Source organism: Triturus cristatus, chromosome 3_2 (assembly GCF_964204655.1).
Source record: "Triturus cristatus chromosome 3_2, aTriCri1.1, whole genome shotgun sequence".
Lineage (NCBI taxonomy): Eukaryota > Metazoa > Chordata > Amphibia > Caudata > Salamandridae > Triturus > Triturus cristatus.
The window spans coordinates 282,690,044-282,716,313 of record NC_140584.1 but is presented as its reverse complement, the minus strand read 5'-3'; the positions used below and the strand labels follow the sequence as shown (position 1 = coordinate 282,716,313).

Here is a 26,270-nt window from a genome sequence, read left to right as displayed (position 1 = left end):
CTGGGCAGAAGTGGTGTAGGCGGAAAGGCGTACAACAGACCGCAACTCCACTCGTGACGAAAAGCGTCGCCGAGCGAGTGCCGCCTTGGAAATTCCAACGCGCAGAACTGCTGACATTGCGCGTTCTCGTCGGTGGCGAATAGATCTAACCAAGGCTCTCCCCACTGCTGAAAGAGACCTTGCGCCACTTCGGAGTTCAGACGCCATTCGTGATCCATCATGCACCGGCGGCTGAGTTCGTCTGCTCTGGCGTTCAGAGAGCCCGCCAGATGTTGAACCACTAGGGTGACGCCCTGGTGTTCCAGCCATGTCCAGAGGCGCAGAGCCGCCTGACAAAGGGTCCACGACCCCACCCCGCCCTGTTTGTTGCAATACCACATGGCGGTGGTGTTGTCCGTGAACACCTGCACGACACTTCCCCTGACAGAGGGAAGGAAGGCTTTCAGTGCAAGTCGGATCGCTCTCAACTCCAACAGGTTGATGTGGAGACGAGACTCCGCCGGAGACCAGAGGCCTCTGATCTCCGCCTCTCCCATATGGCCACCCCATCCCAGGAGGGACGCATCCGTCACTACGACATGCTCCGGTTGGGGAAGGAAGAGGCTCTTGCCCTTGACCCAATCTCGGTCCGTGAGCCACCACTGCAACTGCTGTGCAGTGCCCTCCGAGATCAAGACATGGTCGGACAGGTTGCCGTGATGCTGGGCCCACTGAAACTTCAGGTCCCACTGCAGAGCCCGCATGCGCCGCCTGGCGTGATGCACTAGTAGGATGCAGGAGGCCATCAGCCCCAGAAGCCGCAACACTAGCCTGACCGAAACCCAGGATAGAGGCCGAAAGATGGGAATCAGGGCCTGTATATCCCGGACCCGCTGTTCCGGTGGATGGACCCGGAACTGCGCCGAATCGAGAACCGCTCCGATGAAGAGGAGCTTCTGAGAGGGACTCAGGTGTGACTTCGGCACGTTGATGGAAAATCCCAGCAAATGCAGGAGATCCGCCGTAGTCTGGAGGTGGGAGACGACTGTCTGGGGCGAGCCCGCCATCAACAACCAGTCGTCGAGATAGGGGAAGACTGGAACCCCTGATCTGCGCAGATGAGCTGCGACCACCGCCATCACTTTCGTGAACACCCGAGGGGCACTGGTGAGGCCGAAGGGGAGCACGGTAAACTGAAAGTGCTCTTGGCCCACCGTGAACCGCAGGTAACGCCGGTGGGCCGGCAGGACGGGGATGTGGAAATATGCGTCCTGCAAATCCAACGCTACCATCCAGTCTCCGGGGTCTAGGGCAGCTAGAACCTGAGCCAAAGTTAACATCTTGAACCTCTCCTTCCGGAGGAAGGCATTGACGTTCCGGAGGTCCAAGATAGGGCGTAGGCCCCCTTTGCCCTTCTTGGGAACCAGAAAGTAGTGGGAATAACAACCACGACCTACTTCTGGGCTCGGAACGCGCTCGACGGCCCCCTTGGCCAAGAGGGCCGAAACTTCCTCGTGGAGAAGATTCAAATGATCCCCCGAGATACGGTGGTGCTGCGGTGGCATGGCTGGAGGGGTCGTCTCGAAGGGGAGGGAGTAGCCCCTTCGGACGATTTGCAGCACCCACCTGTCCGATGTGATGGACCGCCAGTGGAGCAGGTGATGGCGAACTCTGCCGCCCACTGGCGTGGAATGGGCCTGAAAGCTCGGACTAGGAAGGCTTTGAGGCGGATGCTGCCGGGGTGGATGTGGGCTGACCTCGTTGTCCTCCAGAACCGCCTCGGCGGAAACCACGTCCACGCGCAGGTTGGTTCTGCGGCTGGTGGCTAGGCGCACGTGAGGAGGCACCCCTTCCTTGGCCACGAAAGGGGCGAAAGGCGGAAGTTTGCGACCGCGGGGCCGAGAGGCCCAAGGACTTGGCCGTAGCCCGGGAGTCCTTAAAGCGATTCAGCGCACTGTCCGCTTTCTCGCCAAAGAGGCGAGTGCCATCAAAGGGCATGTCCATGAGAGTGCTCTGGACATCGCCCGAAAATGACGTGCACCGCAGCCAGGCGTAACGTCGAAGCGCCACTGTGGTAGAAATGGCCCTACCCAGCGAGTCCGTAGTGTCAAGCCCACATCGGATAGCATGTCGCGCTGCATCCCTCCCATCGGCCAGAGCCTGGGTAAGGCGTGTCCGGACCTCCTCCGGACACAGGGGCAGCACGTCCTCCACCGCATCCCACAGAGAGTGGGAATAACGGTCCAAGAGACAGGCGGTGTTCAAAGACCGCAGGCCCAAACTAAGGGAGGAGAACAGCTTCTTGCCAAACTGTTCCAGTCTCTTGGAATCCCGGTCCGGCGGGGCGGTCGGGAAGGAGGATTGGGAGGTAGAGGCCTGGATAACCAGGCTCTCAGGGGTAGGGTGTTGGGACAGAAAACTGGGGTCGCCCGGAGCAGGGCGGTGGCGCCTGGCGACGTTCCTGTCCACAGGAGGAACTGTGGAGGGCTTGGACCAGGTGCCCTGCAGAACGTCAATGAGTGCCTCATTGAATTGCAGCAGAGGCTCAGTGGAGCTTGCTGCAGACTGAAGCACCTCAGTAAGGACGTTAGTCCTCACAGCCACGGCAGGCAGCTCGAGCCCAAGGGCTGCGGCCGCCTTGCGCAGCACCACAGAGAAAGCAGCGCCCTCCTCCGAAGCCACAGTCGGAGGAGAGACGAATCCAGTGTCTGGAGAGGTATCCAGGCCACTGGCCTCCCCCAGTTCATCTGCCCAGTCCTGTGACATTTGAGCCTGAACGGCCATAGGATCCTCGGATCCCTCCCAGTTGTCCCCATCATCCGATTCCTGGTATACAGGAGGAAGGAGCGGAGCCGGGCGATAGACATAATGGGTCTCCAGCGGCGCCGAACGCGGCGTCCATCGACGCCGGGCCCGGAGTGGGGTTGAACTGGGGCTCGACGTCGAGCGGAGTTGACGTCGGCGGTGGTACCGGTGTCGACGCCGGCAGAGGAGGCGTTACGAGGTCGACCGGCGGGGACTCGGGAACGGGTCCCTCGGGCGCTTGCGGCGTCGAGGCCGGAGCCGTCAACGGCGCCGGGGCCGGAGCCACCGGCAGGCAAGGCAGCCCAGTCGGGTCCGTGGGGCCCGAAGGCGCGCCAGCGGGCGTCGACGGCGGAGCCAGACTCCTCATGGCCGAGAGGAAGGCACTGACTTCCGCCGGCGTCACGTCAGTCCCAGGGACCGGAGGGTATGGGGACTTGCGCGGCGCCTGCGGCTCCGCCGGAGCCGCGGGGGTGGAACCACCCTGACCCTTGGCCGAGTCGCGCGACCGGCGAGGGGAGTCCGAAGAGCGGTGTCGCCTCTTGGACTTCTTGGAATGCTTCGACTTACCCGAAGACTTGGATCCCGACGACCGATGGTGACGTCGGCTGCGGCTCCGAGTGGCGAATCTCGAGAAGCTTACGGGACCGCTCCCGTCTAGCCTTCGAGGTCAGGGCCTTGCAGTCCGAGCATGACTCCGCGTCGTGGTCGAGGCCCAAGCAGTAAAGGCACCAGCGGTGATGGTCGGTAACCGACATCAAGCGGCTACAGTCAGCACAGGCTTTAAAACCAGGCATCCTACCGGCACCGGAGTCGAGACAAGATCAAAAAGGATCAAAAAAGTTAGTAAAAAATTGACTAAAGGGGTAGCTCTCCCGGATCTGCGCTTACTGGCGCGGAAAAAAGAAGAACTGACGTCAGCGCGCGAGGGCGGCGTCTAAGTACTCCGACGACGTCATTCCGGTGCACGACGCCGACGACGGACGCGGAGCCGCAGACGACGCCTAGCGACGCGCAAGGGGTATTGCTGACGAAAAATCTTCCGGATCCAGTCTGACGCCTGGGGATATTCTAAGGTGAGGAATCTAACTAACGTGTTTCTTTCAGATTTACTCTTTTGAGGCCTTCCATAAAGGCTTTGATGGCAGGCACTTTGAAAAGTGAGAGGTGCTGCCTGTTTTGTAAATAGGCAGCAATTGCAGCAAGGTGTAACCGAATGGAGGTATATGCTAGGTTACACCTTTGTAAATGGAGTAAATAACATATAATGTGTTGTATGGATACATTTAAGGGATTTATTGTGTTGTTGTGGCAGTAAACAACAACAAATCTTTTCCACTTTGCTGCATAGCACGCCCTAGTTGTAGGGCGTCTAGCTTCCCTGATAATGTTCATGCAATCAGGGGTAAGGTTAAGGTATCCAAATTCTAGGACCTCAGGAGCCAGATCGCAAGGTTGAGTTGAGCTGGGTCCGGGTGCCTGATCTCTCCATGGTTCTGGGTTAGGAGGCATGGTGAGAGGTGTAGCTTTTGGTGTGGTACTACTGAGAGCTCCAGCAGTGTGGTGTACCACGGTTGTCTGGCCCATGTTGGAGCTACTAGGATCAGAGTCAGGGAATGCTGCTGTAGCTTTCGCACCACTAATGGAATTAGTGGGAGAGGTGGAAAAGCGTATGCAAATTTGTTTGACCAGTTCATCCATATCGCATTGCCTTTGGACAATGGGTGTGGATATCTGGCGGCGAAGCTTGGGCATTTTTTGTTTTCGCGGGTGGCGAATAGGTCTATGTGTGGATGCCCCCACTTCTGAAAGAACGGGTGAAGAACCTGTGGGTGAAGTTCCCACTCGTGGATCTGCTGTGTCTGTCTGCTCAGCAGATCTGCCACGGTGTTTTGTACTCCTGGGACGTGTTGGGCTAGGAGAAAAATCTTTTGTGGAATTGCCCATCTCCATATGCTCTGTGCTAACTGAGAGAGCTGTGGAGAGTGTGTGCCCCCCCCTGTTTTTGAATGTAGTACATGGCAGTCATGTTGTCTGTGCGAATGAGGACTGCCTTGCCTGAAATCTGCGCCTGGAAGGATTTTAGGGCGAGGAAGATTGCCAGTAACTCCAGATGGTTTATGTGGAGTAACTTCTGTTGCGGCGTCCATGTGCCCTGTGCTGTGAGATGTAACAGATGAGCTCCCCAGCCGGAGAGCGATGCATCTGCCGTTAGGATTATTTGTGGGACCGGGTCCAGGAACGGTCGACCTCTGGAAAGGTTTGTGGTGTTCCACCACTGCAGAGAGCGATGGGTGCGACCGTCTACCAACACCAGATCTGTCAGTTGCCCCTGGGCCTGGTTCCACTGGCGCGCCAAACACTCTTGGAGTGGGCGCATTTGGAGTCTTGCATGTGGCACTATAAAGATGCAAGAGGCCATCATCCCTATGAGCTGCATAAACACTCTTGCTGGGAGAGAGTGTTGGGATAGGAATTTTTGACGCAGCGTCTGTATTTTTGCAATCCTGGCAGGGTTGGGATAGGCTATGGCCTTTGAGGTGTCTATGGTGGCACCGAGATATTGTTTTGTGTGTGATGGTACCAGGTGGGATTTTTGATGGTTCACCGTGAAGCCTAGCTGGTGAAGTAGTTGGACTGTAGCGGCGGTATGTCGCACACACTGTTGGTAGGACGTGGCTTTTATCAGCCAATTGTCCAGATAGGGGAAGACGTGAATGTGCTGTCTTCTGAGGTGTGCAGCCACTACTGCCAGGCACTTGGTGAACACCCTTGGTGCTGTTGTTACCCCGAACGGGAGCACTTTGAACTGGTATTGTTGTCCGTCTACCACAAACCTGAGGTACTTTCTGTGAGATTGGTGTACTGGGATGTGAAAGTACGCGTCTTTCAAGTCCAGAGTGGTGAGAAAGTCGTTCTGGGAGAGAAGTGGAAGAACCTGTTGGAGGGTTACCATGTGAAAATGGTCCGAATGAATGTAAGTGTTTAGAGGTCTGAGATCTAAGATAGGGCGTAGGGTCTCGTCTGTCTTTGGAATTAGAAAGTACAGGGTGTAGACCCCTAAATTTCGTTGATTTATGGGGACCTGCTCTATTGCTCCTTTTTGCAGGAGGGAGATCACCTCTTGTGTCAGTAGCGCAGTATGTTCTTGCGACATAGGGCGGTGCCTGGGTGGAATGTTGGGGGGTGTAGATGTTAATTCTAGGCAATACCCTGACTGAATGATTTGTGTCACCCATCTGTCTGAGGTGATTGTCTCCCAGACGTGAAGGAAATGTCGTAGTCTGCCTCCGACCGGAGTGGAATGGTCTGGAGGGAGCGGGGGAAAGTCATTGGGCAGGAGGTGTGGCAGAGCGGGCGGTATTTGTTTTGCCTCTGCCCTTATTATTATTGCCTCTGTATCCGCCTCTTTGATTACCCTTTGTGAAGGTAGACTGAGGAGGGGATTTATAGGACGTGGATGCACTGTCCGATGAGTAGCCTCTGCCCGTGCCCCGAAAGGAAGAACGGCGAAAGGAGCGTCTGGGAGTCTGTGTTTGTAGGGCTCCCATAGATTTCGCCGTGTCTGTATCTTTTTTCATTTTTTCCAGGGCTTCATCTACTTTAGGGCCAAATAGATGATCTTGGTCGAATGGGTGATTTAATAAAGAGGCTTGAACCTCTGGTTTAAACCCTGAGCCAGGCATGGCGACGGAGAAGGACACTGGTGTTTATGGCCCTGGAGGCTGTATCTGCCGCATCTAGGGCACATCGTATCGAGGTATTGTTTATTGTTTTTCCCTCTTGAATAAGTTCATTAGCCCTAGTCTTGTACTTTTCAGGGAGATGGTGCATGATGGTCTCTAGCTCATCATAGTGCGCCCTGTCGTTTCGGGCCAACAGTGCTTGCGTATTGGCAATACGTCATATATTGGCCGCTTGTGACGCAGTGCACTTCCCTGACGCATCTAGGATCTTGGACTCTTTGTCAGGTGGGGGTGCCTCGCCTGACGCCTGAGAATTTGAGCGCTTCCTGGCTGTAGATACCACTAGGGAATCTAATGGTGCAGGGCCCTTAATGTAAGAAGGGTCTGTAGGGGCGGCTTTGTACTTCTTTTCTATCCGAGGGTTTAGGACCCTGGCCCTGACTGGGTCTTTAAAAACCTCAGGGGCATGTTTAATTACGCCCTTTAACATAGGTAGAATGGCAGTGGACCTATGTGTATCATCAAAGGTGTCTAGGAGGAAGTCCTCCTCCACTGGGTCGGTATGTAACTCCACCCCGTGGTAGTGTGCCGCCCGTTGTAACAAGTGGTGAAAACCCAAGGAATCTTCAGGAGGGGATGGCCTAGATGGATAAAGGTCATCCTGTGGGACATCTGGGATGTCCGGATTGTTATAATCATCCCATGGGTCTGGGGATCCAGTAGGGGTGGGATCTTGTGGCACATCTGCTGGATCATAGTAAGGGTCCCCCAAATCGTCTGGGACAGGAGACAAGGTGGGGGAACGATGAGGGGGTGGAGAGGGTGGAGGAGGTAAAGGAGGTGGGGAAGGCACCCTGAAAGGAGAGGTAGCAATATCCTTTCTCTTTGGAGGTGGAGGCGGAGCCGGCTTGTCCAAGTGTCTCTTTTTTGAAGACAATGTCAAGTGTCCGGTCTTTGGATCCTTGGTGAGGGTTTTCTGCAAAGGATCCAGTGTGAAGAGCTCCTGTGACACTGGTTGTTCGGTCGGCGCCGAAGGTTTCGGGGCCGACGGCTTCTTAGGTTTGTCGAAGCCGTGCTTCCTGGGAACCTCCGGTTTTTTGGTCGGTGCCGAAGGGGGTCTCGGCACGGGAGTGTCGGTGCAGAGGGTCTTGTGATGTTTGGTCGGCGCCGGAGCAGGTTTCGGCACCGAAGACTTCGGTGCCAGGTTTGGTGTGGAGGTGGAGGCCGATTTTTTTCTCCGGTGCCGAAGGGTGTTTGTCGGCACCGGTGGCCGGCTGGCTCGAGCTGCCGGAAGGCTTAGAAGGCTTCTTTACCGGGCCCGAAGGTGGGGTGTGAGAAGCAGTGTCCTTGGTCTTGCCTAGGCCCGGATGCGAAGGTGTGACTGAAGCCTTTTTCGGGATCGACGTGGGAGGGGGAATTGTACTCACGACCCGCTGCGCCGGGGTGATGTCCTCCACATCTGAGTCGTCGGCCTCGGAAGCGCTGACGAGGTCGTCGTCCTCCTGTTCGATGTCCTGCTGTCTCGGAGCTTCGACGTCGTCCCCGAAGATGTCGACTGGAGCGGAGGTCGAGGAGTGCGCCATGTTGCTTCAAGCCCGACGATCTCGAATGGTCTTTTTTGAGCGAAAAGACTTGCAGGCGGGACAGTCTCGGGCCTCGTGTTCTGGGGAGAGGCAGAGGTTGCACACCTCATGGAGATCGGTGTGGGGAAACTTGGACCCACATCGAGGGCACTTCTTGAAGGAAGTTCTTTCCATCAGCCGAGACCGGAGCCGGAATAGGCCCGAAGGCCGCCGTCGACCACCGGAATCGAAGAAGTGCCGAAGAGAAGATGAATAAGATGATTTATGTCTTTGAAGAAGCTCGATGAGCGAGGATTTGTGCGTCGATCGGTGAACTGGGAAGTTCGGAACCAGAGCGCGAAGTTTTACATCCGAGCCCGATGGCGGAAAAAAACAATCTGAGGATGGAGCCGAAGCCCATGCGCAATACTAACCAGAGGAGGAGTCACCGACCTCGTGACTCCCAAAGACTTTCCAAGAGGAATAACAAACTGCAAACATCCGGGCCCAACACGAGATGGCGATCTATGCACAGTGTATAATCTGCAGCTCATATGCCTCGAACAGAATGTACATCTGCAACAACCAAGGTTTTGGGGGTAGGTAGATGGGTGGGGGGGGATAGCGGCGCATGTGAATCTACAGCACTACAAGCTACAAACAGATGCTTACATGGTAAGTTACATATTTCGTACATAGCTTGTGTGGCTTTAGATACACATGCTCTGCACATATTGTAAAGCAGTACTCCCCTAAGCAATATTTAGATGTTGCAGAAGACTAAAACAGAGTTCTTAGAACAGCCTGGCCAACTCTTGTTTGTTGACTTGCTTAGACTTCCACACAATAGCGCTTGGTAAACGTGTGTGGAGTGGACCATGCAGCTGCCTTACAAATGTCAACTATAGGGATATTTCAAAGGGAAAGTCACAGTGGTTCCTTCTTAGGTTGAGCCTGGGCAGTGCATGTGCTACTCTGCCAGCCATGCTGTATTGGAGTATGTACCTCAAGCCCTGCCCACTCCCTGCCCATATTTGTCATTGGCTTGTGTCATTGTCATTTGTAAATGCTGGCTTCTGATCCCTTAATAGGCTTGTTAGTCCCCTTAGTACTGCATTGTCTTCATTTGTAACCTCCCATGAGGACTGGATCTATTACTGTGTCCTAACTCGGGAGCTTACATTAGCAGTTCCGAGAACTATTTACTTCATTAAGGGACACAGCACGCACAGGATGCCAGCTTTGGTAATGGCGGCTGCTTCCTAACCTACTTTGCATTTCTTTTAAAGTTTTAAGTAAGGTCAATGGATGCAATAGTCTGAATGGACGCTTCCTCCTTTGTTCTCCCTCCAAAGCAGACCCCTCTCACCACTCACATGCCCGCACGCCTTTATTTCTTTAATAGCTGTCCTATGTGCTTCAAATCGCTCCTCTCCTAGGCTGACTCCTCCTCCTCCCCCTACTTCTTATTTGAAGGTGCGCGCCTTTTAACACTCCAGCCCGCTCGTCTTCTTGGCTGCCTCCTCCTTCCCCCTGCTTATTATAACAGGGAATTTGCCTTTTAACAACGTTTGAGAAGGGCTTGCACACAGCTGCCACTCGCTCATCTCCTTGGGTGCCTCCTCCCAGTATGTCCAGCATAAAGATCACCTATCCTGCTGGCATGTGACTTGCAGCCAAAGTCTCTTCTTTAATGCGCACCCATCACGCATGGCGGCTGACTAATAGTAATAAGTATGTACCCAAGGAGATGAGCGGGCGGCACCTCTTATTCTGCCTTGGATTTCCCATAAGAAGTCACCTGTGCCCCGCGGCAGGACACCTCTCTGACATAATGCCTAGTTACAGATCTAGACATGTCAGTTTGTCGTATATTTGTATTACTTTAATATTTTATTATACTGTTTATGGCGTCGACACGAGATATGCCCCAGATTGCCTCATTTTCTAACAGGCTCACTGAAAAAAACATTCATATCGATGCAGTGCGCTTTCAGAGTGCAAGTCGGTTCAATAGATTCGTTTTAATTTAAACCCAGGTAGTTCAGAAAGTTTCTCATTGTCATCGTATGTTGATCTAAAGAACGTGCACTGAAAACCCTTCTTCGTGATCACAATTGGCCGAGTTGAATGTAAAAACTGCATTAGGTTTAATCGTCTCTTAAAATTGTATTTCTTTTAATTATCCACCCCCCAAACCTCCCGGTTAGTGCGTTTGTTTTGGCAGTGAATCGGTGAAATACGTTCAGGTAACTACTCATGGTGACATCTGTCAATGAAATCCCCAGTTCTGCGTGCTATCAAAGAAAATGTAATTGTAGGCTGCGGTGAGATAATGCCTGTTTTCACAGCCATGGGGGTCTAATTAGTGACACGGACATGCCATACATCAATGGCAGGGTGCATTGTAGGTAAAAGGTAGGACATACCCTGGTGTGTGTGGCATGTCCTAATAGTGAATTACAGCCATTTTTGTTTTTCACTATTGCAAGGCTACCTGCTCCCATAGGCCAGAATGGGCAGTTCAATTATAACACCTTATAATCATATCTGACCCAGGGAACATGGTAGAAAACCGAATTTAGTATGTCTGAACTCAGAATGATAAAATACATCTTTTAGTGAAGTTGGTTTTACCATTCTGTGTTTGAAAATACCACTTTTACAAAGTAGGTATTTTCTTGCCTAACTATCCAAGCCTGCCTCTGCTAGGTTGTGTATTCCATGTCTGGTTTCTGAGTGACAGGGGCTGGGGGGCTCCAGGAGACAGGGTGAGTCAGCACAAGGCTGAATAGACCTATCGGCATGAGGAGTGGTGGGAGGAGTAGCACCTGGGCTTGAATAGGGCTGTGCCTGCCTTCCACAATGCTGGCTCCACCTCCTGTGGTGTGTCTGAGGACCCTGGCCCACACTGACAAAGGAAGAAGTTGTACACTGGCAGTATGCACCCAGAACGGGTTTGGACTTGGTACAGACACTCTCTGCCTTCAGAGACAAAGGATTTTGATGTATAAAAAGGGGGACCCAGATCCCAGAACTTTAGATCACTGCTGGGAATCAAGACTAACCTTTGCTGAGGAGAAGAACCAAGAAAGCGGAAGGAGGAGACTACCCCTATGCTGTGTGTTTGGGGGTTGGGCTGCAGTGGTTGCTTCATTACCAAAGAGAGGAGTACTGAGTGTGCTTTTCATCAACTTGATGAAGAATCTCCAAGGGCTTGAACTTGAGTTTGCCTCCTGCCTGAAGTCTCAGGGATACAAGACTTCACCAACCAGCTCCCCCTGAATTCCCTTGCTGGGAAATGAAGTGCCTGCTGTTGTGCAGGGCCTTCTGAGAGACTGCGTGTTGCTGGGAGCTGGAAGTGAGACTCAACGACGAGAAGCGTGTCGCTGCCGCAGCAGTTGCATCGCCCAGGAAGCGTGCCGCCGCTGCCGCCATCACATCACCGAAGCGCATCGCATCACCGGAGAAGCGTGCTGCCGCCGCAGAGTTCACCGTAGAAGCGTGTCGCAGGGCCGGACGTGGCTCAGAAGATCATCGAGTCGCCGCTCGGCTGTCGGGCGTGCACGCATCGCATCAACGTTGTCGCATCGTAACCAAGACGCCATTTTGTGGCATCGCACCAGGGAGAAGTATCGCATCGAGGCACCCTCGTGTCGCATCATACCGGAGAGCAGTAAGAAACTGACTGATCACCTCCCCACACAGTAAGGAAGCGAGCATCAACTCCCCTGCGCAGCAGTAAGGAACTGACGCATCCACTCCCCCGAGTGTAAGGAACCGACGCATCACCTTCCCTGCGACCCTTTTGTTTGCTTTGCGTTACGCATCCAAGGTACATTGAGAGTAAAGTGTCGCATTTACAATCTTTAGAGAACTGAGCTATTTCCTACCATTTTAAAGTCTATTTTTGAGTACAGTATTGTGGATTTTTGTGGTTTGGTCTTGTGATAAATCTGTGTATAAAAATACTTATTTTTATGATACAACCTGTGTGGTGTCCATCTGTAGTGTTGTCACAGTATTACTGTATGTGTTCACAAATGCTTTACACACTGCCTCTGAGATAAGCCTGCCTGCTCGTGCCAAGCTACCAAGGGGGTGAGCAGGGGTTATTTTAGGAGTGTAGCCCCTTATCCTGACTAGATGCGAGGGTCCCTATTTGGTCAAAGGTACCTACCTCTGCCAACTAGAGACCCCCCAAATCTAACAGTGTCCCCTCTCACAAACACTATCATCCTTTAAAGCCTTCGAAAACGTGTACAGAGACCGCTATGTCCTGTCTATTGAATGAAGGTTTTCGACTAGATCACCCAACACAACAATTCAAACTCGCTATCACCCACAACATAATTTCAAAGTTTCTATCCTTCCTAGACGCTCGTAATCTGACATTTCATTTGATCATATCCTAAACTTTGTCCTAGCTTTGTTAGTTGCTGCTGTTTAAGGGACAGTGCATGCAACATTGCCATACTTCACTCTCCATTTTACAACCTTTAATAAAGGAAGTCTATGCTATGTTCAGAGACTAAGTAGGTCAGCACACTTTCTTTCAGTGTTCACTCCCATGCGCCCAATCCTAAAATTAAAATTATCCTAACTAGCTCACTTTTTATGTTAGGCCTAGAGACCACTTTAGCTGTTCATTAGCCTTTTAATAAGAAATCACAAACAATACATACATGAATATACAGGCATAGTGGCTTTGGGCCTGGCTTCTTCATCTATTGCTTTGTTCAAATTGTTATCTACATTTTGCTTCCACCCAGTGGCGTAAAGTGGTCAGTAAGAATTTGGGGTGGTGCAGGCTTCAGATTTCCCAACAATCACACTGGCATATCTTTTCCAAGATCTGTGCAATGCTCCAAGGAGGGAGGAGCTTAGCAGTTCCCAGACTTAGCTGTTCCCACCCCTGAACAAGCAGATTATTTCTGCCCACTACGCTGTGGACTATTTTCACTTTATTATGTTTCTCTAGCACTGCGTCGGGAAATTGTGAGACCGCAAGAGAAAGGTACACATGGGGATGTGCACATTCTTGTGTACAGACTACTGAACTGTAATTGGAAAGAGTAGAAGGATTTTGAATTACTGCTGCACATTATCTATGTGTACGAGTAGACTATGTACTACTGCTGCAATGTTGGTATTGCTCTTTTTTCTAACTGAGGCTTGCACTGCTGCAAAACATTTTGTACTGTGTGTGTATGTGTGTCTGCATTGCTCCTACATGTTTTTACTTGTTTCAGAGTGCAATGTAACCTGGGCTGGGCAGGCACATTTCTTTTAGCCTTAACGTGGCAGCTGGAGATACATCTGACAATCCATCTGGCTACGCCTAGTTAAGATAGAGTGTTCCCTTTGTGAAGTTTGACTGAAGCAACAAAAATTTGCAGAGTTTCAAGAAAGGGCTTTGTCCTATTGATGTAATCCAGCTGGGCACGCTTGATAATAAGGGTGTGAAGGGCCCTCTGCTGCTGAGTCTGGCTAAGGGAAAAAGACCCGAGAGCTCAAAGGTTTGGTTGAGCTGGAAGAGAGGTACACAACCATGGGAAGGAATTTAGGATTGGTTCTGAGGGCAATTCTGCTGTTATGAACTTGAAAGAAAGATTCTTCCAAGATGAGGGCCTGCAATTCGCTAATAATCCTTATAGATGTGATCGTGAGAAGGAAAGCAACCTTCTACGATAGGAATTTTAAAGAGCACAAATGTAAGAGTTAAAAAGGTGGGCCCATGAGTCTGGTAAGGACAATGCAAAAGTTCCACATATGTGTGGAAGGGGAAGGGATGCATCGGTGGAATAACCTGTTTGAGTGCTTTTGTTAAAGCTTTGATGACAGCATTTTTGAATAAAGAAGAGTGTCAATGTTCTGCATGTAGGCTGCAATAGCGGCTAAGTGAAGGAAGTGTAAGCTAGACCTGATTTCTGTAAATGAAGAAAGTAACAGACAATATCCTGAACTTCAGGATGAAGCGGGCAATGCAGTAATGGACTAATCTTTTCCACTTGGCAGCATAGAAGGCCCGCGTAGTTGGTCTGCCTTCTTCTTTAAGGATAGACATGCACTCTTGAGGGAGGTTGAGATAGCCGAGATCTCGTACTAGGAGCCAGATCACTAGATTGAGTTGCCTCGGGTTGGAGTGCCTGATTGTGTCTTGCTTCTGCGTGAGATGGTCTGGCCTGTTGGGAAGCTTCTTGTGGGGAACCACTGATATCTATCTCTAAAACCACAGTTGTCTGGCCCACATGGGAGCCACCAGGAAGGAGGGAGAGAGGAAGAAAACCATAGGAAACGATCCCTGACCAGATCATCCACAGAGCATTGCCCATGGACAGTGGGTGTGGAAACCTGGAGGCAACATTTTGGTATTTTGTGTTTTTGGGCAGTGGCGACACGGTCAACCTTGTAAACCCTGCAACAGCAGAATTACAGGAGTGAAACTTGTGGGTGGAGTTCCCACTTATGGAGTTGTTGCTGCATCCGGCTGGCCAGGTCGGCAAAATCGCTGTCCACTCCCAGAAGTTTCTGCCAGAAAGAGTATCTAGTAGTAAAGTGCCCAATGCCAAATGCTTTGTGCTAATGCGGACAGCTACGGTGGGTGTGTGCCACCTTGCTTTTGGAGATAGTACTTGGTGATCATGTTGTCTGTTTTTGTCAAGTCTACTTTGTGCTGAATCTCCGGAAAGAATGCCCTGAGAGCTCGCTGGATGGCCAGGAACTAAAGCTAATTGTTGTGGAGGACCCTTTGTGTGGCGACCACATGCCCTCAACAGTCAGTTTCTGACTATGCAGGCCCCACCCATTAGGGTTGTCTGTGGTGATTGTCTCCTGTGGAACCCCGTCTATAAATGGCAAGTTCTGCAGCAGATTGTTGCTGTTCCAGCACAGATAGAGGGATGGATGCTAGCCTGTATCAACACTAGATCCTCTCAGTGACCCTCCATAGGCGATCACTGAGCTGATGGGCACTGTTGGCGCGGACCCATGTGAAGTCTGGCATGGGGAACTATGGCAATTCATGAGGTCATCATTCTGAGCAGGTACGAAAATGTTCTGTCAATTGATGATTTGGCTGAAAAAAAGGCAATGTCTGCTAGAATGCTTGCACCTGTGCTTGACGGGAGTAAGCCTTGCAGGTGACAGTATTGAGTACGGCTCCTAGAAAAGGTTAGACCTGAAGGGGTTGAAGGTGGGTCTTGACGATATTAATAGTGAAGCCCAGAATGTGGAGGAGGAACACAGTAGTCTGTGTGAGCAAGACATGCTGTTTGCTTGAACTCTTCATCGCTTAAGTAGGGGGACAGGTGAATGCCGCTCCTTCTGAGATGGGTGACTACCACAGTGCCACATTTTGTGACTACTTTGGGGGCTGAGTTGATCCTGGATGGCAGCACTTTGAATTGATAAAGCTGACCACTTATCACGAAATGTAGGTTGCAGAGATGAGCAGTATGGATGAGTATGTGGAAGGAGGCCTCCATCAGATCGCGGGCACTCACAAAGTTGCCTTGCTGAGGTAGAGGCATGACATCCCTCAGAGTGACCATGTGGAAATGTTCTGACAGGATGTACTTGATGTGGGGACTGAGGTCGAGTACTGGTCTTAAAGACCCATCCTTTTTAGGGAATGCATGCCCATTGCCAACTTAGAGAAGAGTCACTATACGTCGTACCTTAAAAAACGTCTTAGAAGAAAAACGAATTGCAAACGTATGGGCCCAACACCAGATGGCAAAGCATGTGTATCTACAGCCACACATGGTACGCACAGCTTTTGTTTCACATTTGGGACAGAGAGGACGGACCATACTATTTACGGCTATCCATTACACCTTTGCCTCAGCCCAGAAGTAATAAAAAGGGGAATGATGGCTTTGGGGTCCATACCCAATATAACATTGATGGGAAAGCATGAGTTACTGGGGTGTTTTTCACCTCGGGGTTCTTGTGACAGACAACTCAATCTATACTTTTGTTATCTACTTGATGTCACTCAGAACTCTTTAGTGAAAAATATCCTCGTAACTCACACTTACCCATGTATAACTCTATGCTGATTTCAGGGCGAGTGTATATTTAAGGGAGAGAATGGGATGATATTCACCTTCCCTGAAGAATGCTAACTTAGCAATAATTCAGAATTACAGAAAGCTTTGACAAAAGAGGTTGCTACTAAATTGTTGCTGCTCGTCGGCGATATAAAAAGTCATTGCTTTTGTGACAGCTTAATTGACAGACTAATGTGCAAAATGTAGGCAAGACTTTTAGGAACGATCCAGATCTAGGTCTATGACCTCAAAAGTTATGACAAGAAGTGCTATCCTAAAGTAATTCTGGAAACCTGGCACTTGGCTACAAGGACCATCTCTTTTTGACACCCGGAGCTGGGAGCCTTCTTGCAGTTAGTTACACAATGACAAATGTTCTTGCCATCTCACAGTCTTGATGAGCTAACTGGTCAAACAGACCTTTGCTTTAAGTAGACCAGCCTCTTCATTGCCTTTCCAGGTAACATCCAAGGAAATGTTAAAAAGTGGTCATGACCGCAGCTGTCACAATATTCTCTGGTTTTGATTCACTCCCCTTAATGAACCTCTCACCGAAAATCCACATCCTTCAACACAATTATTGCTTGATAATCGAGGAGAAAAGATTGCACTTTACTTGCCATGGTGCCCATTGGAACGAGGAAAAAGACAAATATTTTGTTTTTTGCCAGGGACTGCCAGTGGTCAAGGAGTATGCAACACAGGGTAGATTCTTGTGTATTTGTAAGCTTTAGAATTATTTTCCACATAATCCTACACTATAAGACCTTGGCAAAGCTGACATTTTTCCAACTAATGGTAAGTTTGTTAAGAAAGCAAACTGCATTATGGGTTATTACAAACTTTGATACTGAACTCTGAATACGGGAGTAGCCAACTTTCAGTTTGTAAACTGAACGTTCAAATCACACCGTATCCTCTCAAAACATTTAGAATGGTGGACTCTCTTCGATGAGGCAAAACAGATACATGTAGCACAACAGTCACACCATTCAAGAAAGGCCCAATCCGGATAGAGTGTTGTGCATGCACAGCCCCCATGCAGCTTCATATTGATAGCCTCTTTCTTTTCCGACAAGGGAGCTTTTGTAAATATGTTTATGGATTTTGAGAATAACATTTGATCCTCCAAGCACTGCTAAATGTTATGTCCATCAGAAATACACGCATTCATGTAACAGAGCAAATGCATATTCTCACCTTCTAATGCATCATCAGCAACTTCCTCTGGTACCTGGGGAGAGAGAGAAAAATGTCCCTTTTCATCTAGGATAAACAAAATACATCAAATAATCTTGTGCTGAGTATTTCAAAACAAATATACTTTACATCTGTTTCCAACCAAGGTGGCACATGATAAAAACAGCTACCTATATAAATTCAGGCACAGTAAAAACTAAAACAGGTTACTAACGGGCGAGATTCACACAGAAAGCAAAAAACATCACTTCAGAGGACACGCAGCACAGGAAAGCACTCCGCAAGTGCAGTTAAGAACCAGGATCCTATGGAGCCCCACTTAAATCCAGGCCATGACTATCTACATTACCTATACGGTACAAAGGTCATATAGTTGCTGTACCACCCCCTGAGGTGCAAGGTGCTCTAGGCAAATGCCATGCAGTGAGACTCTGTTCCTTCTCAGGTGTATCCAAAAGGCAAATTGCTCTTGCCTTCTTTTCTAAATTGTTCCTGTCCTCAGCCTTCCCACAGATTGGTTAAGGTGTACTCAGCAGCTTTCCACACTGTGATCTTGTCCTGAAGGGGCCATGTCAGTTTAGCTCTGGTCTTTCAATGTGGTGTCCTTAGTGATTTTACAGTACAGCCCTGTCAATGATGGCATGCGATAGGACCATAGACATTCTCAGCAATAGCTATTTTTAGTGTTTTATAATCCAAAAAGGGGACTGTTCATATTGGAAGACTTTACTGTGATTAGTATTACTCACCTCAGATGTACTTGTACATTTTTGCTTAAACCAAGCAAGTTCTGTGGTTTCATTGCCTCGCTCATCTGGATACTGTGTAACACTCAAATCTCTTCCTAGGAACCCAGGGATGTTTAGCATTGTATTGCTCTAGAGGCAGGAGCTTCACATCTTTGTCTTTTCTGAGTTTAACCCTGAGGAATGAGGACAGTCAGAGGTTTGCTTCCCTTGGTTGGGGCTTGTTCTGACAACAAACTGTCTCACTTAATTAAGCGAGGCATCACAAGCGTTAGCCAATCTTGGTAGAATCTTTCCAGGTTCCATAATTTGGTTGGAATCTCCATCATGATACCTTTCTTTGCCATCATCTAAGATTAGGATGGCTTTAAACCTTTACATATGTTTAAAAGAATGAGTCAGGATGCACCAGTAAGGGAAGTTACTCTCCTATTGGAGGGCATCACAGAAGATGTCACCAAATGGTAAGCATTATTCTTCCCCCTTTTATCCAGGCGACCTATCTATCCCACCTTTGACGAGTAGACATTTGTTGGACAAAATATACTGGGGAGGAAGTGCTAGTGCGTTGTACAGGTGGAAGCCTGGGCTTGGTGGAGCCAAAAGTGAGCTTCCAAGTTATTTTAAGCAGGCAAAAACATTATTCAAAGATCTTCACTCTGCTGTGGATTTCCGACAAGTCTAGATGAAGTTTCCTCTGCTCAAACTACAGGTAAACCAGTGACTATCATGTATAACTTTTATGTCGTCTTGCATTTGTATCCTTTATAGCAGTGTTGCTCTTTCACAATACACTGTTGGAGAATCGATGAATACTACTTTGAACACTATGACATGAAGGAGCTCAGCCAAATGACCTATACAAATGCAGACATCTCGCCTGCACAACCATCTTAATATTAGTAGGAATAGTCATTGCCACAGAGTAGTATCTACAAGAGCATCCTCTTTCAAGACTACCAGTCCAAGCTGAAAACCTAAAGCAGCAGTACACAAAGTAGGCAGCACACTCCAAGCCAGGGACGCAATAAAAGCAGCAGTCATTGCCACCTCACTCTACTGGATCTCTGCACCCTTTAAATTGATGTTCAAACCATACTCAATATCTTACCAAGAAAGGTTTTAATGACACCATCCTTCATTGGTTTGCTTCCTACCAGAACAGATCAGAGCGTGTCCATATGGGGATATCCAGATCTGACCCCATTGCTGTGCCATGCACAGTCCCCAAAGGGTCTATCCCACCTGCAGTAACCTTTCAACCTCTACATGCATCTCCTGAGACCATTAAGGTAATCGAGCACAAGGGCGTTACCCAAATCAATCTAAAAATCACATCAGGAAATGACATCACCAGGCCAAAAGATTGCCTTGACTTCAATTAAAGCCTGGCTATCTAAGTAGTACTTGAAGCACAGCCCTCTGAATACAGTGTCTGTGCTTATACAAAGGTACAATCAGAAAGAACATGTACAGAAATGTTTTTCAGCTATAAACCATGATCCCTACAACTGCTCAACCGGTCTAAATCCCTAGAATTCTACTGACACTATCCTAGCTTTAAAAGCTCTCAATAAACTGCCTGCTACAATTCCTTTTGCTTAGCAAAGTGAACGTTTTTCTCCTTGAAACAGATTTCGGAACAAAAGTTCATCCCTCATGCCACTGGCCAACTAATCAAGGAAATCAGGAACACTGACAGAATCTCACTTACCCTCAAGGAGCTCCATGGGAGGATAAAGGCAATCTGTGGGACTTCGTGTCCCAGTTTACCTTGGGGGCCCAGGAGGCGACGCCTTCAACTGTCAGCACCTTTGCTCACTGCTTCGCACTTATAGCACTTCCACGGGCCTCGAAGCACGGGATGCACCTGGGCAAAGCCCGGGCAAAGAGCAGGCCGTCCTGTCCCCGTCAGCGACCGGAAGAAGCTGGGCCACCACTCTTGTCTCTTCCTTAATCATCAACTATGGCTAAATGAAAGACAACATTGATACTAATTCGGACCCTTGCAAAGGTGCCTCCAATATTTCATATCTTACATCAGTGGTGGGGGCGTTAACCGAAGACATTCAAAGCGCAGTAGAAAAACTGGGGCTTGGGGCAGATAAAAGTTTAATTGATTCTGGACACAAGGGGACGAATAGGCTTCCGGGGTTCAAGGAGGGGGCGCCACAATACCCCCCAAGCCTGGAGTAGAGGGACTCGCTGGGTGGCTGAACCCTGCTAGAAAGACGCACCATTTCTGAAGCCAATCCAAATTCTCATACGTCTGAAAAGTTCCCGTTCGGGCACAAAAGGAAAAGAAGCGACTGAAGACCAGAAACATCTTCAGTATGATGCCTGTGGACCCGCACAAGGATAACGATTTAATTAATAACTTGATGGCACTCCCTACTGACGCCAATCATATAGGTGTTAATTTATCCAATATGCAGTTAAAATTGTTTTGGATCCTTTGTTTAAAGCCTCACATAATGTTGAAAGTACATCATCTAGTTTACCGGAGGGTTTCCAATTAAAGTTGGGTGCAACAGAATCCTCAGTTGTTGAGTTGAAATCAATGATAGCTGGAAATGTTTGCAGGCAGATGCCCCCTGATGCTCAGAGTGCTCATGGAGTATATAAAGCCAGCCCAATTTTGATACCACATCCTTCATGTCCGAAGCCTACTGGCCCATTGCCCATAGATGCGGAGGAAGATTACAGAAGTCATAGGATTGCCTCTATGCAACATGCTAGTATAGCGTGAAAAATCTTAAGGAGGTCTGAGGCAGAGGGACCCTCCCCTCAAGTCTCATGGCACCCTAAAGTTGCCACCCGAACATCATGAGGTCTGAAGAAGTTCCGCTGAGAAAAAAGGAGGAGTCGTATGGGAGCACCGTTAGATTGCAGCTCCCACCAGAATCTACCCCGCTAGTAGCCATTTTGGTGGGTGTCCCTCCCTTGAAACATGGCGTAGCTGCCGCAGCAGAACCAACATCTGCATTAAGACAAATACTGGTGTGATAACTTCTTGATGGATGGGCATTAGGTTTCTTCTCACTTAAGAATGGCCAGAAGAGTGGGTGGTTGGGAGAAGGAGATAAAGAGGATAAGGAGGATTGTATCGTTGTGGCCTACATAGCAATGATTTACTGAAAATTGTACCTACAATGCTAACCCAGGCAGGGGAAAGCAGTGTGAGATAGGGCTGTCCCTCACTGAGGATCACCACATAGGTCTGGCCTTGCCCTGAAAGTAGCTAGCTGGAATATAGCAGACATAAATAATAAAAGAGAAGATGAGAGGTGGATTAATACTTTAGTTATAGATTCCTTACCTTAGAATTACCCCCAGGGTTCAGACTGGATCCGGAAAGGTTTTCGTCAGCAGTACCCTGCGCATCGGACGGTGGCGTCAGTCGACTCCTTGTCCGTCGTCGGCGTCGCCGGGATGACGTCACGGTAGCTAAATAGATGCCGCCCTTGCGCACTGACGTCAGTTCTGTACATGACTTTCCACGCCAGAAGCACAGAGCCATGCAAGACACTGACCACTGGTGCACAAAACTAGGGCCCTGAAAGGATGTCTTTAACCCTAGAAGTCAGTTCGCAGAACGGGGAGGATTGGTGGGGCGGTAAGAAATCTATAACTAACCTATGTTTCTTACAGATATATTTACTGAAGGTAAGTAACTTGTTCATCTGAAAGTAACAGTTAGTTATAAATTCCTTACCTTAGAATAGATACCCCAGCAATACCAACCCCGGAGGTAGGTCTGCGAACCAAGTTCACACCAGAAAGTCCTGGAGGATGGTTGCGTTCTAAGGATGACCTTGTCCGGATGGACAGACAGAAAGAGAGGCTTGGAAGACAGAGCTTGCAGCTCACTCACCATGTGTGCAGAGGTGATGGCCATCAGAAAAGCAGTTTTCAATGTGAGAAGTCTTAGAGGACAGTTATGTAGTGGCTCAAAGGGAGTGCACGTAAGATATGTCAGAACCAAGTTCTAGTCCCACTGGGGCATTACGAAAGGAACAGGAGGAAAGAGGTGAGTAATGCCCTTAAGAAATCTATTTACAACAGGGGACTTGAAAAGAGAAGGCTGATCAGGGAGCCTGAGTAAGGCTGAAATGGCCGAGAGATAGCCCTTAAGAGTGCCCAGAGCAGAGCCCTGCTGGGCCAAAGATAAGAGGAACAAGAGAACCTCAGAAAGAGGGGCAGAAAGGGGATCCACAGCCTTTGCTGTGTACCATGCCACAAATTTATTCCATATTTAGGCGTATTCCATTTTAGTGGAGGGACGTCCAGCTGCCAAGATTACATCACAGACTTCGGAGAGGCAGGTCAAACAACGTCAACTGCCGCCGCTTAATCTCCACGCAAGGAGGTGGAGGCTGGACAGGTTCGGGTAGAGGACTGTCCCCTGCTGCTGCGACAGAAGATCCTCCCCAAGAGGCAGTCTGATATCAGAGGATCAATGGCCATTTTGAGTAACTCGGGATACCAGATTCTTCGTGCCCAATCCGGAGCCGAAAGAATGACTTGGGCCCGGTCGCACTTGATCTTCTACAGCACTCTGGGCAGAAGTGGTATAGGCGGAAAGGCATATAGAAGAGTGCAACTCCACTCGTGATGAAAAGCGTTGCCTAGTGAGTGCCGCCTTGGAAATTTCAACACACAAAATTGCAGACATTGCGCGTTTTCAGTGGTGAATAGATCTAACCAAGGCTCTCCCCACTGCTGAAAGAGACCTTGCACCACCTCCGAGTGAAGACGCCATTCGTAATTCATCATGCACCTGCGGCTGAGTTCGTCCGGCCAGAGAACCTGCCAAGTGTTGAACCACCAGGGATATGCCCTGATGTTCCAGCCAAGTCCAGAGGCGAAGGGCCTCCTGACATAGGGTGCACGATTCCACCCCGCCTTGTTTGTTGCAGTACCACATGGCGGTGGTGTTGTCCGTGAACACCTGCGCTACTCTTCCCCGGATAGAGGGAAGGAAGGCTTTGAGTGCAAGCTGGATCACCCGAAGCTCCAGAAAGTTGATGTGGAGCCGGGACTCCGCCGGAGACCAGAGGCCTCTGATCTCCGCCTGTCCCATGTGGCTGCCTCAACCCAGATGGGATGCATCTGTCACCACTGTGTGTTCTGGTTGGGGAAGGGAGAGGGATCTGCCGTTGACCCAATCCTGGTTTGTGAGCCACCACTGCCATTGTCGTGCAGTGCCCTCCGAGATCTGGACGCAATCGGACAGATTCCCCTGATGCTGCGCCCACTGGAACTTCAGGTCCCACTGCAGAGCCCGCATATGCCACCTGGCATGATCTATCAGCAGGATGCAGGAAGCCATGAGGCCCAGCAGCCTCAGGGTCATCCTGACCGAAACCCAGGACAGAGGCTGAAAGATCAGAATCATAGCCTGAATATCCCGGATTCGCTGTTCGGGAGGATAAACCCGAAACTCAGTCATGTCCAGAACCGCTCCGATGAAGAGGAGCTTCTGAGAGGGGATCAGGTGCGACTTCGGCACTTTGATGGAGAACCCCAGCGAATGCAAGTCGGCCGGCCGTAGTCTGGAGGTGGGAGACGACAGCCTGGGGCGAGCCCGCCTTCAAAAGCCAGTCGTCGAGATAGGGGGAAGACTTGAACCCCTGATCTGCACAGATGAGCTGCGACCACTGCCATCACTTTCGTGAACAAACAAGGGGCACTGGTAAGGCCAAAGGGGAGCACGGTAAACTGAAAGTGCTCGTGGCCTACCGTGAACCGCAGCTAACGCCGGTCGGCCGGCAGGATGGGGATGTGAAAGTAAGTGTCCTGCAAGTCCAACGCTACCATCCAGTCTCCAGGTCTAGGGCAGACAAGACCTGAGCGAGCGCCAACATCTTGAACTTCTCCTTCCGGAGGAAGCGGTTGACGTTCCTTCTTGGGAACCAGAAAGTGGTGGAAAAAGCAACCATGACCTACTTCTGGGGCAGGAACGCGCTCAATGGCACCCCTGGCCAAGAGTGCCGAAACTTCCTGTTGGAGAAGGGCCAGGTGGCATGGAGGGAGGAGTAGTCTCGAAGGGGATGGAGTAGCCTCTTCGAACTATTTGTAAAACCCACCAGTCTGACGTGATGGTGCGCCAGCGGGGGAGGTGATGGCGGATCCAGCCGCCCACTGGCGTTTGGTGACCCTGAAAGGTAGGACTAGAAAGGTTTAGAGGCTGCTGCAGAGGGGGCTGTAGTGGACTGGCCCGCCCGCTGGCCCCTAGATCTACGCCAGTGGTTCCCACGTCTCCCAGCCGAGCTGGGGCTGAATAGCTTGCGCCAGCCTGTGGCTCTGAGCGGGACGTAGTGGGGCAACCCTTCCGTAGCCACGAAAGGCAGACTGTGCAGGGCGGATGGTGGAGAGGCCCAAGGACCTGGCTGTAGCCCGAGAGTCCTTTAAGCGCTCCAGGGCGTTGTCTTCCTTGTCTCCGAAAAGGCGACGGCCATCAAAGGGCATGTCCATAAGGGTGGATTGGACATCCCCGGAAAAAACAGTTGATCGCAACCAGGCGTCACGTTGAAGGGCTACTGACATTGAAATCCTGCCAAGTGCGTCAGCAGTATCCAGCCCACAGCAGATGGTAAACTTCGCAGCGTCTTTCCCCTCGGCAACTGCACGGGAGAGTATGGCCCGGGACTCCTCGGGGCACTGAGGCAGCACCTGTGCCACTGTATCCCACACAGAGTGGGTGTAACGGCCCAACAGATATGCAGTGTTTACCAACCGCAGTCCCAAGTTGGCAGAAGAAAACATCTTCTTCCCAAGGTGGTCCAGCTTTTTGGATTCCCTTTACGGTGGTGCGGTAGGGAAGGCGCCTTTAGAAGTAGGGGCTTGAACCACTAAGCTCTCAGGGATGGGGTGGTGGGAGAGGAAAGTGGGGTTGCCCGGGGCAGTGGCGTCTGGCAATCATCCTGTCCACAGGAGCCCCTGTGTTGGGCCTGGACCACGTGCCCAAAAAGATGTCCGTGAGGGATTCATTGAATGGCAGCAGGGGCTCCGAAGAGCTCGCTGCCGGTTAAAGGACCTCTGTCAGGAGGTTAGTCCTGACTGCCACCGTAGGTAGCACAAGGTGGAGAGCCTCGGCCGCTGTAAGCAACACCACTGCGTATGACGCTCCCTCCTCCATAGCCACGGTAGAAGGAGACAACATGTCTAGGTCTGGTGAGGTATCCAGACCACTGGCATCCCCCAATTCTTCTCTCCAGTCTGGATTGTACTCCAACTGGTCTGTCAAAGGGTCCCCAGACCCCTCCCAGTCTTTCTCACCCTCCTCTGGCTGCCAAACTGGCTGAAAATGGCCAGGGTGGAAACACAGGGACAAAAGTATTCATCGGCGCCAGATCCGGTGTCGGCGGACGACGGTCCGGCTCCATGTCCATGTCGGGGTGGAAGCCGGGGTCGACGCCGGCTGGGGTTCCAGCTGGCGTCGGCTGCAGATGTGGTGCCGGTGAAGTTGGCGCTGATGGAACTGTCACAAGGTCGACCTGCATTAAGTTATGAGTCAATTCACGCCTTCTTGATTTGGTTTTAAAATGAAGAAAATCAGTATAGATTAATAAGTCCAAATTATTATTTTATTTTGTTCAAACGAAAAAGTTCTGTTTCAGGTAATCCAATCATTCAGGATTGTATCCTATATTTCTTTCTTTCTTCACATTTCAAACAAGGTGAACAGTCATATTTGAAGCAGAAGTGAACAGCCAACAGCCGACACGTGTTTCACCCATGGCTCAATATCGGGCCAGGGCTTTTTCAAGGCTGAAAGAAGATATTTGTGAGGCGGTATTATATGGATTAAGATCTCAGAATAATCCAATGACACCCAGTGGTGTGTGAATAAAGCAACCGTGATTTACAAGACCGAAATAGTGACACTGCAAAAGTGCTCAAAGGGATGTGAAGGGGAAGAAAAGAGAAGAATACTCCCATTATTCAAATAAAAGAAAGGATTATTATTTTCGCAGATGCAACAGTAATGAGGGCACTGGGTGATAGTTTTGTTTTTACATATAAAGAAAATATCGAATTCAAGGAATAGGCAACCTTAGTGACAATTTAGTATTCATAGATATGCTTATAAGATCAGATGATGTTAATACATGCTTTCAAACTTAAAAGAGGGGTTAATTATATCATTCCCGTGATTAAGCTAGTTTGATCATGCTTCAATAAGGCAGGTGCGACAATTTATAACACATATGTCAGATCAATTATATACCTTAATGT

General features: G+C 49.9%; 1 protein-coding gene across 2 annotated transcripts in view; it reads right to left on the bottom strand.

Moving 5' to 3' along the window:
- The window catches only part of TRNAU1AP (tRNA selenocysteine 1 associated protein 1), a 203,773-nt gene that overhangs the window by 6,603 nt on the left and 170,900 nt on the right, over positions 1-26,270 (bottom strand). For both annotated transcript variants that reach the window (XM_085647623.1, XM_085647624.1), the window contains one exon: positions 17,284-17,317. In XM_085647623.1, the coding sequence (XP_085503749.1) occupies positions 17,284-17,317 (34 nt within the window). The remainder of the gene's footprint in view (positions 1-17,283; positions 17,318-26,270) is intronic.